General features: G+C 39.2%; 1 protein-coding gene across 1 annotated transcript in view; it reads left to right on the forward strand.

Moving 5' to 3' along the window:
• The first annotated feature begins 4,548 nt into the window (after nucleotides 1–4,548).
• TUBGCP5 (tubulin gamma complex component 5) overlaps nucleotides 4,549–18,181 on the forward strand; it is a 28,310-nt gene continuing 14,677 nt past the window's right edge. Inside the window, exons 1-14 of the mRNA XM_060769829.2 lie at nucleotides 4,549–4,849; nucleotides 7,126–7,179; nucleotides 7,264–7,372; nucleotides 8,749–8,845; nucleotides 9,388–9,464; nucleotides 10,747–10,882; nucleotides 11,777–11,891; nucleotides 12,053–12,142; nucleotides 12,930–13,023; nucleotides 13,263–13,509; nucleotides 13,621–13,823; nucleotides 14,583–14,698; nucleotides 15,760–16,028; nucleotides 17,723–17,921. Of these exons, the coding sequence (XP_060625812.2) occupies nucleotides 4,665–4,849; nucleotides 7,126–7,179; nucleotides 7,264–7,372; nucleotides 8,749–8,845; nucleotides 9,388–9,464; nucleotides 10,747–10,882; nucleotides 11,777–11,891; nucleotides 12,053–12,142; nucleotides 12,930–13,023; nucleotides 13,263–13,509; nucleotides 13,621–13,823; nucleotides 14,583–14,698; nucleotides 15,760–16,028; nucleotides 17,723–17,921 (1,991 nt within the window). The 5' untranslated portion in view covers nucleotides 4,549–4,664. The remainder of the gene's footprint in view (nucleotides 4,850–7,125; nucleotides 7,180–7,263; nucleotides 7,373–8,748; nucleotides 8,846–9,387; nucleotides 9,465–10,746; nucleotides 10,883–11,776; nucleotides 11,892–12,052; nucleotides 12,143–12,929; nucleotides 13,024–13,262; nucleotides 13,510–13,620; nucleotides 13,824–14,582; nucleotides 14,699–15,759; nucleotides 16,029–17,722; nucleotides 17,922–18,181) is intronic.

Raw genomic sequence — 18,181 nt, forward strand, 5'->3', positions numbered from 1 at the left:
CAGGGGGAATTTACACCATACCACACAAGCTGAATAACTATTCCCTGGTCTGCCTTCTGACTGATCAGGAGTACCTGTCTTGTCTGGATAAAGTTTGCCCTCATTCAGTCTATTACTGATGACAGGCACTGGTTTAGGGTCAGGGCAGCTTCCCTGGCATGAGTGGGAAAGGAGTAGTAGAGCTGGGTGTCTTCTGCATATAGGGGGCACTGTACTCCAAAACTCTAGATGAACTTTCCCAGCAGTTTCCTATATATGTTAAACAGCATGGGGGACAGAATGGAACCTTGATGAACCCCACAGGTCAACGGCTGGGGGTTCGAAGGTGGTGCTGGTGGCGCCCCCCAGCACCACCTTCTGGGAACGGCCCTCCAGTGGCTCTGGTCCTTCCTGGTGAGACAGCCCAGAAGGATAACACAGTCAATGGTATCGAAAGCCGTTCAATAACCACATTTTACCATAATTTCTCTAGTAATTTGTTATATTCTCAATGTACAGAGACTTTTGGGACACCCAAAAGTTTGATTTGTGCCCAAGTTAGAATTCAAAAATATCAGGCCTAATGTTCATACAACAGCAAGACATTCTCAGCTCTGCTCTGTCTCATCTCATACATGCTGTTCTGAAACATATTATTTTGTTTATTCATATCAGTGAAATCCAAGGATCCACAAATAAACTTTCTAGGTTATCACTAGAGTAAAAGTATCCTGAATGTCCTGGATCTTTTGTTTAGGGAGTGGGGGCAGTATCAAGGACAATCCCCATCCTTATCCTGAAGCTAAATGAGTCCTCATGTTGTGGTGATTTCAAATAGCTCCAAAGTAAACATGACATGAAGGAAAATATCAAGTTCATGCGTAAAGCATTCTCAGAATATCACACTGAGCCTTGGAAAAAGGCATTCTGAAAGTAGTGAGTTTTGTTATTTTCTGAGAACGGCCTGTGAGACTCAGCAGGGGGAAAAAGTGACTCTATATCCCTCTTCCAGTTGAAAGATGCCAAACATGCTCTGAAACAGAAAGAAAGGTTAAACACAGCATGATATCAAAAACCTCAAGCATTTTTCTCTAAGAAGCAGTGCAGAGAAGAAAGCAAAGCAAGGCTAGCTAAACAATAGGGGACGCTTGCAGAAATCTACATTTTGTAAATCTTAATCTGTAGGAATAGCAGATTTTTGAAGGTCACCCAATAGAATGAAGACCTACAAAAGAACACTGTGCCATTAATAATGTTATAAAAGGCAAAAAATTAGCTTATTTTGAAAAGGTCCAGTTTCTTCTGTTCAGGTTTTATAGGAAACACACGAACAACGCTTGTAAAATAAGCTTGGGAAACTTTCACCGAAGCAAGATATATTCTTGAAAGCTCTGTTTGGTAGAGGAATGAAGGCAAAATGAATGTAAGTAGATGTGACAAGCAGTGTGGGGAGAACATTATAAGCCAAGTAAAGGCCAAGTCTTGTTTCCAACTTGGATTAAAAACACTTTCCCTCAGTTTAATCCGCGAGAGCAAGGATGGGCAAAGGGGCCAATTTTTTTAAATGTGTTTTTTAGGGGGGAAAAGTTTTTGATTTTTTTCCTTCTCTAAATCCCCTCAAAATGCACTTCAGTTGTTGTGAAGGGCATTTCAGTCATGCTTTGAGACAAAAAACAATTTTTGTTAAATTCATAAAAATAAGGGTTTCTTGCCTTGAAATGCATCAACATGTTTGTGGGTGTCTGTGTAGTGTACATTTCCAATTTTTGGTCCCACCAAACCAATTTAGATGCAGAAGAGATTATTTTGAACCCAAAAAATGGCACTATGTCCCCTAGACAAAAACTGTTTTGATGGTCTGGAGATATAAGAAACTAGGGTTACATCTACACTGTAGAATAAAGGCAGTTGGACACCACTTTAACTTCCTTGGGTCAATGCTAATGGAATTTTGGGACTTGTGAGGCCCCAGCACTCTTTGGCAGAGAAGGTTACAGGTCTTGTAAAATTACATTTCCCTTGATGCCATATCATTGATCCATGGCAGCTAAAGTGCTGTCAACTAGCATTAATTCTTCAGTGTAGATCATCACAGCAACTTCCTTGACCCTGTGTAAATGCCTGTCACTCCATAAAATGTTTTTAATTCTATTAAAAGAGAAAACTAAACGTTTGCATCACCATATGAAAGGACATCAGTTTGAAAACATACATACATACATACAACTCTTGGACGCAAGCCCCAAAAGTCAGTGGAATGTATGGGGAGTTTGTATGGTATGGGTCAGGATTATGGTAAGGGTTTCACCATTAAAGAACTCTTACATTCCTTCTATATTATCTGTCTCCTGCCTGGTTTACATTAGCTAAGTTTATCTTGCACAAACTGTGCTCCCAAAGGAGTGATGTGGCATTTCTATAACGCTCGGAGCTTCCGGACCCAGCTATCATACTATTACCAAGCAGCTTCCTTCACAAAAGAGTCAATCATGTGGCCAGTTGGGTGTGATGGACTACAACTCCCATTTATTGGCCCATTAATGAAAAATGTTGCAGTCTTAACACATCTGGAAGAGTACATTATTTTCTTCTGATTCAGACAAGTGTGAAAGATTATCTTATTTATTTACCACATTTATATGCCTCCCTTCTCACCCCAAAGGGGACTCAGAGCGGATTACAAGATATATATACATGCAATATATTATATTAGCATAGTACAATATCAGTATTCTATATTGCTATATTTTACTATAACATTATATTATAGTATTATTAGTAATATTACATGTAATATAAAATATATAATTATAATATATTATTAGTATTATATTGTATTACATTATAAATATTATATGTATATACAATATATTACATTACAGTATTTACATTATAATATATATTTTTAGCATAGCACAGGAGACAAGGTCACAATTGATACTGAATTTCAACACCACCTGAGCTCTGCGAGTGCAGCATTTTTCTGAATAAAGCAGAGTGTTTGAGGACCAGGACATCCATAGGGATACCAAGGTGCTTGTTTATAAGGCTATTGTCCTCCCAACCCTGTTATACGCCTGTGAGACATGGACAGTACAGACGTCACGTGCAACTCCTGGAATTAGTGCTGCCTCCAAAAAATCCTACAAATCTCTTGAGAAGACAAGTGGACAAATGTCAGTGTGATGGAAGAAGCAATGACCATCAGCATTGAAGTGATAGTCCTTCACTATCAACTCCGCTGGACTGGCCATGTTGTCTGGATGCCCGACCACTGTCTCCCAAAGCAGTTGCTCTACTCCGAACTCAAGAACGGAAAACAGAATGTTGGTGGACAGGAAAAGAGATTTAAAGATGGGCTCAAAGCCAACCTCAAAAAGTCTGGCATAGACACTGAGACCTGGGAAGCCATGACCCTTGAGCGCCCCAGCTGGAGGTCAGCTGTGACCAGCAGTGCTGCAGAATTTGAAGAGGCACAAATGGAGAGTGAAAGAGAGAAACGTGCAGAGGGGAAGCTGCGTCAAGCCAACCGCAACTGGGACCGCCTTCCACCTGGAAACTGATGCCCTCACTGCAGGAGAAGATGAAGGTCAAGAATAGGGCTCTATAGTCACCTACGCACCCACCGCCAGAACACTGAACTTGGAGGACCATCATCCTTGGACTACGAGAGATCGCCTAAGTAAGTAAGCAAATATTATATGTATATACAATATATTACATTACATTATAATATATTATATTATTAGCATAGCACAGGAGACAAGGTGGAACTGTCCCCTGGCCCCCTCTCTCTTTACTCTGGCCCAGAGGAGCAGTTGGTGCTGGGGGGAGGGGCCAATAGTACTTGCACTTCTTAAAAAGATGCTAAGAAAAGTATCAAATCCTGTGAGTGTAGTGTTGAAGAGCTCCCGGATTTTCAGATGGATTTGTGTGCGTGTGTCAGGAGCGGCTTGAGAAACTGCAAGTCATTTTTGGTTTGAGAGAACTGGCTGTCTGCAAGGTCGTTACACAGGGGACATTGCCCAGATGTTTTAATGTTTTCCCAGGGGTCCTCAAACTAAGGCCCAGGGGCCGGATATGGCCCTCCAATGTCATTTGGCCAGCCCTCACTCAGGGTCAACTTAAGTCTGAAATGACCTGAAAGCACACAACAATCCTATCTCACCAGCCAAAAGCAGGCCCACACTTCTCATTGAAATACTAATAAGTTTATATTTGTTAAAATTGTTCATCATTTTAATTATTGTATTGTTTTTAAGTGTTTTTTGCACTACAAAGATGTGCAGTGTGCATAGGAATTTATTCATTTTTTTTTCCAAATTATAATCCGGCCCTCCAACAGTTTGAGGGACTGTGACCTGGCCCTCCGTTTAAAAAGTTTGAGGACCCCTGTTTTACCATCTTTGTGGGAGGCTTCTCTCATGTCAGAGGAGTTGGCAGAGAAGGGAATAGCTCATAAGTAGTACAGGAAAGAAACCCAACTCTTCTCCCCTCCCCAGAAGATCAAGGCGCGCGTTTCTTCCAACGGTGGCGCATGCGCAAAAATTCCACCTCGCAGCCATCTCGCGATATTGTGAGTTTCCGCGAGATGTGGCAGCGGAGGGAGAGCGAAACGGACGGAGGCGCCGAGAGGCTGTCAAGCGCGCCGCTTGGGCTGAGGAGAGAGAGGGAAGCCGGGCGTCATGGCGGCGGCAGCGCTCTCTCCTGCGACGACTCCCGCGGCCCACTGGAGCCGCTTCGAGCAGGAACGAGACCTGACCCTCCGGGAGCTGGTCCGGCGAGTGACGGGCCTCCAGGAGCGGGGCGCCGGCGAAGGGGAGCCCGGCCACTTCCAAGCGGCGCTCGGCTTCGCCTGGTCCAACGTCAGGTTTGCCTGCCTATTAAGAGGGGGCGGGGCCGAGGGGAGGCGCCGCCGCCAATCAAAGGGCGCCAAGGAGGTTGCCATGGCAGCCGAGGAAGAGCCCCGTTAGGCGTGCCCATGAACTACTCTATGAATACTCTACAATAGGCGTGGGCAAGCTTGGGCCCTCCAGGTGTTTTGGACTACAACTCCCACAATTCCTAACAGCCGGTAGGCTGTTAGGAATTGTGGGAGTTGTAGTCCAAAACACCTGGAGGGCCCAAGCTTGCCCATGCCTGGTATAGATGCCCCTTGTGTCCTGGAGATAGTGATTTCTTTCATTGCAGATGAGAGAAATGGAGTTTAATTCTAAACAAGTTGGCAGTTCATAAAACAACCCTCCCTAAATGTATCTGATTCTTCTTCACTTACTTTTTTCATAGCCACACTTTACTGATTGTTATTGCATTGGAGGTACCAATTCTATACATTCATTATGGATTAAATGTATGCTCACTTCACCTTCTGTGTTAGGAGCCCCTGGTAGCATAGTGGGTTAAACCCCTGTCCAGCTCCTCATGCGGGGACATGAGAGAAGCCTCCCACAAGGATGATAAAAACATCAAAATCATCTGGGCATCCCCTGGGCAACGTCCTTGCAGACTGCTAATTCTCTCACACCAGAAGCGACTTGCAGTTTCTTAGGTCGCTCCTGACACGACCAAAAAACCAAACAAACCTTCAGTGTTTTGGGAAAAATACATTTATTTGTATGTTTTAGTGATTAACCTTTTCTAGGGTTTCAACATATTCAGGGATGATTTCTGGAATTAATTTTTACTGTATTTAATACTTGCCACTCCACCCTATATATTTACAGAAAAACATATAATTTGAAATTGGTCCTTCATGAGGTCTGGTTAGATCAAATTTGGTCAGTTTGTGTGCTCTTTTTTTCTCTGCCTCTAAACCAGTGGTTCTCAACCTGTGAGTCTCCAGATGTTTTGGCCTTCAACTCCCAGAAATCCTAACATCTGGTTATTTTATTTATCGTATCAGAAGCGAATCGAGGGTACAGTTGTAATGTAGTTTTGAAACACAAAGATTAAAAAAACCTTGGAATTATACTAAATGTCCTTTGACCAGTAGCTGGCCATTGTGTTGCTATAAGAAGGTCCTCCATTGTGCATGTGGCAGGGCTCAGACTGCATTATAATAAGTGGTCTATGGTTTGCTCTTGTCCATACTCACGTGTCATGGAATGCACTTTGTGGCCCCATTTCCTAAGGTTGGCTTTGCTTCTCATGGTACCAGGGTGCAGTCTGTTCAGGGACTTTTAAATCACCCAGTCTTCTGTGTGCCCAGCAGGGAATCTCTCATTCAATATCAGTCATGGATCGAGGTTCTGGGTTTTAGCCTGCCATTTTTGGACTCTCGCTTGCTGAGATGTTCCTGCGAGTATCTCTGTAGATCTTAGAAAACTATTTCTTAATTTAAGGCGTTGAAGTGCTGGCTGATATCTGAACAGAGGATGGACTGGAGATGTCACTGCCATGGTCCTTTCATTATTGGCTGCTATTTCCTGGCAGATGTCAGGTGGTGCAATACCGGCTAAACAGTATAATCCAGTGGTTCTTTTGGCCTACAACTCCCAGAAATCCCAGCCAGTTTACCAGCTGTTAGGATTTCTGGGAATTGTAGGCCCAAAACATCTGGGGACCCCAGGTTAAGAACCACTGGTATAATTTCTCCAGGGGTATAGGGCCCTACACCAACAGCTGGTAAACTGTCTAGAGTTTCTGGGAGTTGTAGGCCAAAATACCTGGGGACTCACAGAGAACCACTGCTCTAAACAATGTTACTCAAAGTAGTGCCAGAAAAGAAGCCATTTCAGTGGTTCTCAACCTGTGTTTCCTCAGGTATTTTGGCGTACAACTCCCAGAAATCCCAGCCAGTTTACTAGCTGTTAGGATTTCTGGGGGTTGAAGGCCAAAACATCTGGGGAGCCACAGGTTGAGAACCACAGCATTATAGTAATATGAAAGTATTCATTGTATTCCAAGGAGAGCCATTGTTTCTCTTGCAAAATCGGCAACTTTAAGGGAGGTATTAGCACATTTGCAGAGTGGGCAGAGAAGAAAATACCTTTTTGGCTGTTCACAAACATGGAATAGTACATTTGATACGGCAGTGCTTTATTGCTTCATTTGCGTACACCAAAAACTGCTTAAAACTGTTTCATTTCTTTTTCAAGACATTTTGTTTCCTCATGCAAAACATGTTCTTGCATTTTTTTCCTTCAGGTTTCATCGATTTCTCGATGTAAGTAGTCACAAAGTGGAGAAAACAATAGAAGGGTAAGTTCTTTTTTATTTTGAGACATTATGTTAGTTCTTTACTTTTGATATATTAATAGATAGGACCTCACTGTTTTGACACAGAATTTATGAAAAGCTGGTTGTTCATTCAGAACTTGTAAAAGCTGCAAGTTGGAAAAAATTAACGGAAAAGTTTCTGAATTTGCCTCTTCCAACAACTGAAGGAACAAAGGTATGCGTTTCTCCCCCAATTGTATTATTGCTTCTTTACATTTGTTCTCGCTATAATCACTGTATGATGGATAAACCCCTAACTGATTTTTGTAAAGCAAGTGTTTGTATTGCGTTTGCATGACATATCCATATAAACAAGATAACTTAATGCTGCAGATAACGAAACATCCAGGATTAAATAATATATACTTTATTTATATTCTTCTCTATCTCCCTGAGGGGACTGAGCTGATTACAGGTACATATATGGCAAACATTCAATGCTATTATACAATTGACAATTGACAGAGACAGACAGTACATAAACAGAGGCAGGCTTCCCTCTTTTCATCTCCGACATCCAGCTGTGTTTGACTCAGCCATGGGGAGGTGCTGTTTCATTTTCCATGCCGAGGAGTCTGTTGTCCATGGATGCCTTTCCTGGTCGGATTTTTGCCGGCATGTTTTATCAGGGCACCTTTAACCTCCCCGCCAAAGTGGAACTTATTTATCTATTTACATTATTGTTTTCGAACTGTTAGGTGAGCAGAAGCTGGCCTGACCCCCGACCCGGGATTGGACGGCCAAACTTCTGGTTGGCAGGATCTTCTATAGCAGGCAGTTTAAGCCGCTGTGTTAGTCTGGTTCCTAGGATTACAGTCCTATGGGGGGGACGGGGGACACCACATTTTTGATAGGCCAACTGCAGCATTGCAGAGGCTATTGCAAATGGGTGTTATCAGGCTTAGCTAAACATGTATTAAAGGAACCTTTCTGCTTTGAGATTTCCAGTAATATGATCGGCAGAAGGTTGCATGACTATGGCAACATCCATTTCTATTGTCCAAAAATGTTTGAAGACATGTAGCTATAGTTTTTTGGTAATGGGTATGGGAAAGTGGATATATGTCCATAAGATAAATGGTGGTCTGGTGAGGATGGGAATAGTCAGCAAGATCGTTGCATTTCTTTATGAGGCGGTTCTAATATTTTATCCGGTAATAACCATTCTTTTCAGAAAATGAAACTTCCCAGAATATGTCAGTTAATTAAACCTTTGACATTTATTGTTCATTGCATAGACTGAAGAGCTGAAATTTATCATGAAACCTGTAGGGTGGATTTTAGCAATGCTTCACTGTCTTTAGTCATTTTGCGATGACTCAGATTTCTTGCTATGAAATGAGCAGAGTTAATGGAAGTACACTGTTCTGTCGACTGATATTTTGTTTCATGAGTGATTTCATATCCCGAGTCTCTTCTTAAGTTATGGTAAACTGAAGACCTTATGTTGTAATACTAAATAAGTCATTATAAAATTAATCTGCTAAATTCCTTAATTACTAATAAATGCATTCCATTCACTGAATTGCTTGTTTATCTTTTGTATTTAAGACAGAGACCCATTATGCTCTACTCTCTCTCCTGCTATGCTTGTCTGATTCTCCTTCCAACACCAGTTATACAGAAAAACCGAGAGAGAAAGAAGTGGGTACGTTTCAGTATATTGAATGTATTTATGCATTTGTATTGCGGAAACTGAGTGGAAAATGTAATCTATTATTTTTGACATCTTAACATGTTTTGTTTGCTAAACTTATATGAAGTTCTTTTTGTTTTGTGAATTATTCCTAATATGTTGCTTATGTAGGAAAATATTTTTATGCTGAAGATACCATCCCTTCAGAAGTAACTTCTCAGAGGCTGCCCATTGGCAGTACTAGAAAAGGCCAAATAGATTCTCCCATTTTCTGTCTCTTCATTACCCCTTTCTCCCTTCCTCACCCTTTTCTGGTTGCTGAGAAAGAGACAGATCCCTCTTTCAGAGGCCCAAACTGATTGGTTGCGGAAGAACTTTTAGATTAAACAAAGGGCAATGAATAACTTGCTATGAAGTACATTGAAACCTTATTCGTGTTTTGAGTTTCAAATTATCTCAGCTCAACTATCTTGTGCTGGAAAATTGTGATAGAAAATTGCTTAGAAGGCAGTTGAAAATAAGTAGCCATGGCTCTTGATATGTTCTCTCTGCAGAAAAAGAAGAATTTGATTGGGGAAAATACTTAATGGAAGGTGAAGAATTTGACTTTCCGCCTGATTTAGAGACACCAGTAAGTAATACACTGTTTTATCATGACATAGGGCTAAATAATTTAGCATCTTTTTCTAGTTTGGGGATTATTCTTCTGCTAATCCTTCTGCTTCTCAAACTGACAGCGATCTCTATTTGGTACTGAAAATCCATTGGCAATTCAGAAATAATCCCCCCGCCCCATTTCTTAGCATATTTTTGCATTTCATTATATCTTGGAATATGTTTAAGAAGCTCATTTTAGTGCCTTTTTAAAACAAGGAATGAGTGTTACCCTCAATACAATTTGGATATGGTAATAATGATCCGCATAGTTAAAGCAGTGGTATTCCCCATAGTCACCTACGGATGTGAGAGCTGGACCATGGGGAAGGCTGAGTGAAGGAAGATAGATGCTTTTGAACTGTGGTGCTGGAGGAAAGTTCTGAGAGTGCCTTGGACAGCGGGAAGATCCAACCAGTCCATACTTTAGGAAATAAAGCCCAACTGCTCATTGGAGGGAAGGATAGTAGAGGCCAAGATGAAGTACTCTGGCCACATCATGAGAAGAAAGGAAAGCTTAGAGAAGACAATGATGCTGGGGAAAATGGAAGGAAAAAAGAAAAGGGGCCGACCAAGGGCAAGATGGATGGTTGGTATCTCTGAAGTGACTGGCTTGACCTTGAAGGAGCTGGGGGTGGTGATGGCCGACAGGGAGCTCTGGCGTGGACTGGTCCATGAAGTCAGAAATGACTGAATGAATGAACAACAACACAAAATGAAGAGCCAAGTCTTAACTTGATTTCTAGTCCCACTTAGAATTTAATCAGTAGAATTTATGTAGTTGCTGATTTACCAAATTCCCATTGATTGTGTGAAGCCGATTCAGTGTGAAGTTCATTCACATTGAATCGACTTCACGTAATTCAGTTAAAATTTTAACTGAATTTTTAAATACTGTCTATATTTATTTCTGAATGCTTCTGGAACAGCCCGAAAAACCTACAACAACCCAGTGATTCCGGCCATGAAAGCCTTCGACAATATATTTCTGTTGGAATGTTTGCATATTTGTATGTTTAAAATTGTATGCTACTGCTTTTATGTTAAGCCATTTTGAGTCTCCTTCAGGAGAGATAAAGGGGGGTATAAATAAACATAATAATAATGATGATGATAATAATAATAGTTTTGGCCACTACTGTTAAATTGTTGGAAACAAAAATGATCTAATGCAAAACACCTAGAAATGTACCATCAGAACCAGTCCTGCTGGAATGTAGTATGCTGGGACATATAGTAATATACTTACATTTTGACAGGAGTGGTCTGATGCAAGTAATGATGAAGAGGATGCTGAGCCTTTGAGTAGGGAAGACTCTGGCATTCAGGTGGACAGGACACCACAAGAAGATCAAGATCAAAACAAGAAGTCAGCATCTCATGTTACCTGGAAAGGTTTGTTCTCTGTAGCTTGACTTATTTTGGTAGAATCTTTATATTAGAAAATAATTTATTGATTGTGCAATTCAGTTCTGTATGAAACTTTTTGGATTGACACACCTCTACTCCTAGGTTTGTACCTTTAATGGCAATCACCTCTGTCTTATCTGGATTCAGTTTCAATTTGTTTTTCTTTATCCAGCCCAGTCGTCTTCTACCTGTCTGTCCATAGATGTTTTGGCCTTCAACTCTCAGAAATCCTAACAACTAGTAAACTGTCTGGTATTTCTGGGAGTTGTAGGCCAAAATACCTGGGAACCCCCAGGTTGAAAACCACTGATCCACTCCTCCAGGTATTTACTCAGAGGAAACATGCTATCCTTAGGTGAAGCTGTTTTTGAAGGCATGGAGAGATATATTTGGGTGTCATCAGCATAGTGATAACACACCGTCCCACGCCTATAGGGGTTATCTCCCAGCAACTTCATGCAAATATTAAAGAGCATTGGGAATAGAATGGCACTTTGTGGGATGCCATATAACAGCTTGTTTTTGAGAAGCAGCTATCCCCAAGCATCCCCATCTGGAAACTGGCAGAGAGGTACGACCACAACCACTGCAACACAATATTTTAATAGTTTTGTGCATAAGACAAAGTTTGTGTATATTGAACCATCAGAAGCACGTGGATGATTTTGCGGTATTTTGGAATTCCACATAAGAGAGGCTTAACCTGTATAACCGGTTGAATCCAAGTTTCCAGACTTTTTTGTATAGAACTAATATTGCATTCTATAGTTGTTTATTGTGTGTGTGTGTGTGCGTGCATGCACACATATATGGGGAATCTTCCCTTTTATTTTAATGGAATTTTACAGTTGAAATTGTCTGCATTTACATTGTCTGCAGGTGAACCTGATGCACGTACCTGGTTGGAGCAACATGTAGTTGCTCCATACTGGACCGGAAGAGGAGCCCGTTTTTCCCATAGTTTACATTTCCATTCCAATTTAGCTGCTGTATGGTGAGTAGCTAAACAAATTCTATATCCGTATTACAATTTATTCATTTTATTATATTCTTCTATACATCTACTGAAACTGTAGAAGAAGAGAATACACAAATAACGTTTGATACTCTTCACAAGTATTTTCAGCTACAAAATATGAATGATTTCTCCCACAGGCAGCAGCATTTATATAATACAGATCCGCTGTATATGCCAGAAGAAAGAATTCTTGTTACGGAAACACAGGTTATTCGTGAAACGATTTGGTAAGTGGCAGGACTTTTGAAATCTGTCTGATATTCTGATATTGAATAATCTTAACATGTTGCAGATCTTTATAGGTTTTAGAAAAGTGGTTATATGATGGTTTATTTCAGTGTTTTCATTTTCAACAATTCTGTTATTGGCATTTTCTCAATACTGTATAGCAAAACTTATATCTTTAGTGTAATATTTGGGAGTCCTTCATTGTCCTTGAAATTACACTTAGGAGTATGAGTGTGTGTGAAATTAATAGCTCTTCAAAGGATTTTGCTTCTTTCCTTACAGAGACTTGGTTAACTTCATGGTGACATTTACCAGTGACAGAGGCCCCTTCTGTACTGCCATATCATGCAGTTTGAAACTGCATTATATGGTCAGTGTAGACTTGTATAATGCAGGTCAATAAATTGCAGTTCACTAAACAATTGAGAGAAACATACATTTCAAAACTTAAACTTTGTCATAACAAGCACAGTAAATAAATAAATCACTTTTAAAAATAAGTGTTTTCTTAATACAGTCTGCAAACTACTTGTATAAAGTTGGTTTGCATTTTTAAAATAATAACAGCTGAAACTGCCACAGTATCTCTACTATAGCAGCATATACTCACAGTCATATTGTACCAATACAGCTATGTAAGCCATAAGTAATATTGGTATTAATTCTTTGTCTGGGATTTTATGGAATGTGCCTTCTATTATGAATATGCACAATTTGGTAAATTTACCAAAAAGGTATAGCAAAGTTCTGTGCTTTATATATGTTATGTCTGGTTGTTTTTTACAGGCTTCTTTCAGGTGTAAAAAAGCTGTTTATATTTCAGCTGAATGAAGGAAAGATTACTGCGAGAAATGATATCATGGTCACCCACTTGACACGTGTAAGTTAAATGAGCAATCCAGGTCTCAACAATAATGTGTGCATAGAAACCCTGCCTGTCACATGAGGGGAAGAGTTGGTACAGAAATGGTGGTAACTGATATCCCCTGTATTTTACTTTGTAAAGTTGCAATGAAAGCTGTTTCTTCATCATAAAATTACATTGAAGCCATACGTACATATTCATTTGTCAAAGGGTTTAAGTTATATAATACTGAGATATCCTGCTTTGTTTTACAGAAATCATTAAGAACAATGCTGGAGAGGATAGCGGCATATGGGCAAGTTGTATTTAGGCTGCAAAAGTTTATTGATGAAGTGATGGGTCACAGCTCAGAAAGTGGGATACATGGAACCATGTCCACACCAAAAAAATCTGTAGAAGCCCCATTTAGAACCTACCAGGCATTTATGCGAGCTCTCTATAAGTATTTCATCAGCTTCAAAGAAGAACTTACTGAAATTGAGAGGTGTATTATCAATTCAGGTAGTGAAAAAAAGTTTTTTTTAAATAAATCTTCATTTGTAGTAAAATATATGAGTTGTGGGACATTAATCATACTTTATATCATAAGGAATCTCAATTTGTCCTTTGTAGACATGACCATTACGCTCTCTATAGTAATGGAGAAATTGTCTCCTTGGCTGGCACAGCTGAAGGTCCTGCATAAAGTGTTTAGCACTGGAGTTGCAGAAGTGCCCCCTGATACTCGCAACGTTGTGAGAGCTTCTCATTTGCTTAATACTCTGTACAAAGCCATATTGGATTATGACAATGTTGGAGAAGCTTCAGAGCAAACGGTATGTGCATACAAACTTAAACAATTATCATTCCTGTTGGAAAAACAAGCTTTTACTCCTCTCAGATGAAGATAAGATTTTGTGGTTCAGAAAGGGCCATTTAATGGTTTAATTTGTTATCCCTAGATAATAGCCTGGGATATAAAGCCTATTCAGAGTATTCTGTGTGTATTTGGCAGGTTTTCTGATCCTCTATTTTAGCGGTAGCTTCCTGTTTGTGTTCCATTAAAAGCCTTTCATAGAATCATAGATTTGGAAGAGACCACTAGGGCCATCCAGTCCAAATCCTTGCCATGCAGGGAAACACAATCGAAACACCTCCGACAGATGGTCATCCAGCTTCTGCTTAAAAACCTCCAGAGAAAGAGACTCTGCCACTCTCCAAGACGGCATATTTCACTGCAGAACAGCTCTTATTGTCAGGAAGTTCTTCCTAATGCTTAAGTGGAATATTTTTTCCAGAAGTTTAAATCCATTGCTTTGTATCCTAGTCCCCAGAGCAGCAGAAAACAAACTTGTCCCCTCCTCAATGACAACCATGGATCAATGATAGCCATGGTTGTCATGGATCACATCTAGAATAATATCCTATGGGATTTGGAGCCAGAAGGAGATATCTCCATGCTTTTTGCAGCAATGATCGGATAGATGGATTTCTCTGGATATGATTTTAAAATAGTTTGTGGGTGGTTTACATTCTTTTCGAATAAACTCACATAATATTTATAAACCGTAATTTTCTTTAAATTTTCATCTCAGGTCTCTCTCTTGTTTTCTCTGTGGGTTGAGACAGTAAGACCATATTTACAGACAGTGGATGAGTGGATTGTTCATGGAAGTTTATTTGATCCTGCCAAAGAATTTATAATTCAGAGGTAAGCTAATGAACATCTTTCTCAGATACATTGGTGACAGAGAATAGATAACAATAATTGTGCCTAGATGGCAATAGCTAGGGTCCCATAAATAATCACCCCAATTGTTTTTTGTTTGTCTAGTATAAATGTATGTAATTCCAATCAAGAGGAGTATCTGAACTCGAATGTGTGATCAAAGAAGAAACGGATGCTCAAAACTGAAAGAAAATTTAAATGTACAGGGGAATATGTGGGTTGTGATACTGCTAATGGACATTGCTTAATTTTGTGTGAAAAAGTTCTCATAAGGAATATCTTGCGATAGGTCTGCGGTAGTTTATGTGTGCATTGCATTTTATTGAGTGCTTGAAAATATTGTTTAAAGTCAAAGTTAATATGTTGTTGAAGGCTTCCATGGCTGGAATCACTGGGTTGCTGTGAGTTTTCCTAGCTGTATGGCCATGTTCCAGAAGCATTTTCTCCTGACATTTCACCCACATCTATGGCAGGCATTCTCAGAGGTGATGTCTGTTGGAAACTAGGCAAGTGAGGTTTATATATCTGTGGAATGTCCAGGGTGGGAGAATATATAAGCCTCACTTGCCTAAGTTCCAACAGACCTTACCTCTGAGGATGCCTGCCATAGATGTGGACAAAACGCCAGGCGATAATGATTCTGGAACATGGCCATACAGCCAAGAAAACTCACAACAACCCAGTAAAAGTTAATAGTTTTCTAATTTCATGGATATTTTCATTAGGTAGTATTATTTTACTAAAATGCCTGAGGATATACTTAAGAACCTCGTCCATTCTGGCTAGTGATTATGGTTAAATATTAATTCTAAACTCAATATTTCTTCAGTCAGAGTATTTTTATAATCTAGTGAGATTACAATTGATTTTAGTACTTCTGTTCATTGAATTAGTTTGTTTGCAATGCATTAGTGGGCTACTTTCCTTTTATAACCTGAAATTCTGCTTCAAATTATTTTCTGAAACATACTTCATATAGACTTTCTTACTAGTGAAGAATTTGTGGTCTCATAACAAGAGAACTCGCTTTTCTGTCTCTGCAGAAACAAAAATGTTCCTGTGAACCATAGAGATTTTTGGTATGCTACTTATACTTTGTATAGTGTATCAGAAAAATCAGAGAATGAAGAGAAGATGAGTGACAATGCTAGTGCCAGTTCTGGGAGTGATCTGGCACCCTCAAGCAGGCAGCATACCATGGTCTCTTTTTTGAAACCAGTGTTGAAACAGATCATTATGGCTGGGAAGTCTATGCAATTGCTGAAGAACTTGCAGTGCACCGATGGTTCTCCACAGCAGGCTGCGTCCAGAGGTGAAAAATGGCTATTATGCAAAATTCTCTTTGTTATGTAAATTAATATTGTAACCCTCACTTTTAGTCCTGGACCATTCTTCTTGCTACCTTAGTATTAGATTGCCTGCATGTACTTATGAAATTTAGCTTTTGTTTCAGCTACTAAGTTTTAGCTAGAATGTTTCCCCACTTGAGTAATTTATTGTAAAAAAATAATAATCTAGGATTAAATTTAATTTTAGAAATTAAATTTAAAAGTTAGTTTTTGACCTTAATATCTAAATGTCAATTTTCTATTACCATATTTACTCAGATCTAATGCACATTTTTGGCTAAATGACCTTGCCAAAATTAGGGTGCGAATTAGATTCACATAATACTGTAATTTTAGTGCTGAGACAAAACAAAAGAGGAAGCTGCTTCAGGAACTGGACGTGGAGTCCCTATTTGAGGGATCTCATCTCTGTTTTAATGGCCATGGCTCAATGCTATGCAGTTCTGAGATTTGTAGTTTGGTGAGATATCAGCATTCTTTGGCAGCCCCCATAATCCGAAACAACATCCCCCATGTCCTCAAAGCATTGAATCAGGGCAGATTTGCTTTCAGGGTTTTGAAAATTGAGCTGCGCGTTAGATTCGATGGTGCATCAGAGTTGAGTAAAGGCGTTCGAATAACTAGTGCAATGATTGGTAATGAACATAGGAATGGAACAATGGATGATGAATCTGGATTATGTTTTTGATAATGAGACGACTGTGATCGGTTATCGTAGTAAGTGTTTATTGATTGGGTAATGTGTTAAGTTGTTAATTGTTGTTATATTTTGCATTGAATTATTGCTGTTTTTATTGGTTGTGAACCACTGTGAGTCGCCTTCGGGCTGAGAACAGCGGTATATAAGTAAAGTAAAGTAAGTAAATAAATAAATAAATAAATATCAGAAAATTATGTCTTATCAGGATAAGTGATATAGACTCTAGTATTAAAGGCTTATTAGTAAAATCTGAATTTGCCTGCATGTATACTTACTTTAATAAAAGTGTGTACTGAACGATCCAAACACTTGTAGCTCAAGAAACCCTAAGTCAGCTAAAAATCAAGTGTACAATTCAACCTAATATGCTGAGTGAGTCTGTGATGATGACAAGATCTAATATAAGATGAATAGTTGGTTGAGTGAACCGATGCTATCTTTTTATGGGGCATCTATAAGATAACAATCTTGATCCCAACCGTACTTCAGTGTTAAGGAAAACCTTCAGGTATTTTTGCTATAAAACTGCTATACAGTTGTCTCTCCATATCCACAACTAGCAAATATTTTTTTAAATCTAAAAGTCAATTTTTAAATACATCATAACAACTTTCAGCTTGTTTGTTTATTAAATAGCATTTATATTATTGTCCTATAGCAAAAAAAAAGGATTCTAAAGCTGCCTACAAATTGTTAAACTCTCTGGACTACATGTAACATGATTTTCTGTAATGTATTAAACAGTGACATTGCTTGCTTTTTATGAGCTTAGAGCTAGTAACTTACATGTTTGCAGTTCAAGGGCTATATAATAATAATAAACTATATTGGTAAATTCAAATTTGTGGAACTGAAACATAAACTGGAATTGTTTTTGTTTTCTTTGGTTAGCATTTGATCTGGCTTTAATGGAAGCATTTGAAGAGTAAATAACTTGTATTTCACTATTCAATTCAGATACCGAAAGGAAGAGTCTGTACATGTTATTTCTTGAATCAGTGCAGTCACGGCTGCGACACGGAGAAGAACCTGCTCAGGATATTGTTACAGAGCAGCAGGTTACTAAGCAGAGTCTAATAAAGATGCAGTCTATTGCAGAAAGACATTTGGAGTTGGATGATGTTCATGATCCCTTGCTGGCTATTAATTTTGCAAGGTAATAGAAGTGACACAATATTTTTTTTTCACTTTACTGTATCGAAATTCTGACACCTGGTTGAGAATTCCTTTCATTTAGAAGTTATATACATTACTTATAATTATATTTAAAGTACTAAAAAATGTAAGGGACTGTGAAGCTGCTTGTCATAGTCTAGTGTTCAGAAGTGTTGCTGTTCATTTTTATTGTCAGTGGTTGATTTGACATGGTCAGGACAAAATAAACATAAACTGAAATATTGAAAGGAGGAAATCATA

Source organism: Anolis sagrei, chromosome 3, assembly GCF_037176765.1.
Source record: "Anolis sagrei isolate rAnoSag1 chromosome 3, rAnoSag1.mat, whole genome shotgun sequence".
NCBI classification, from domain to species: Eukaryota; Metazoa; Chordata; class Lepidosauria; order Squamata; family Dactyloidae; genus Anolis; species Anolis sagrei.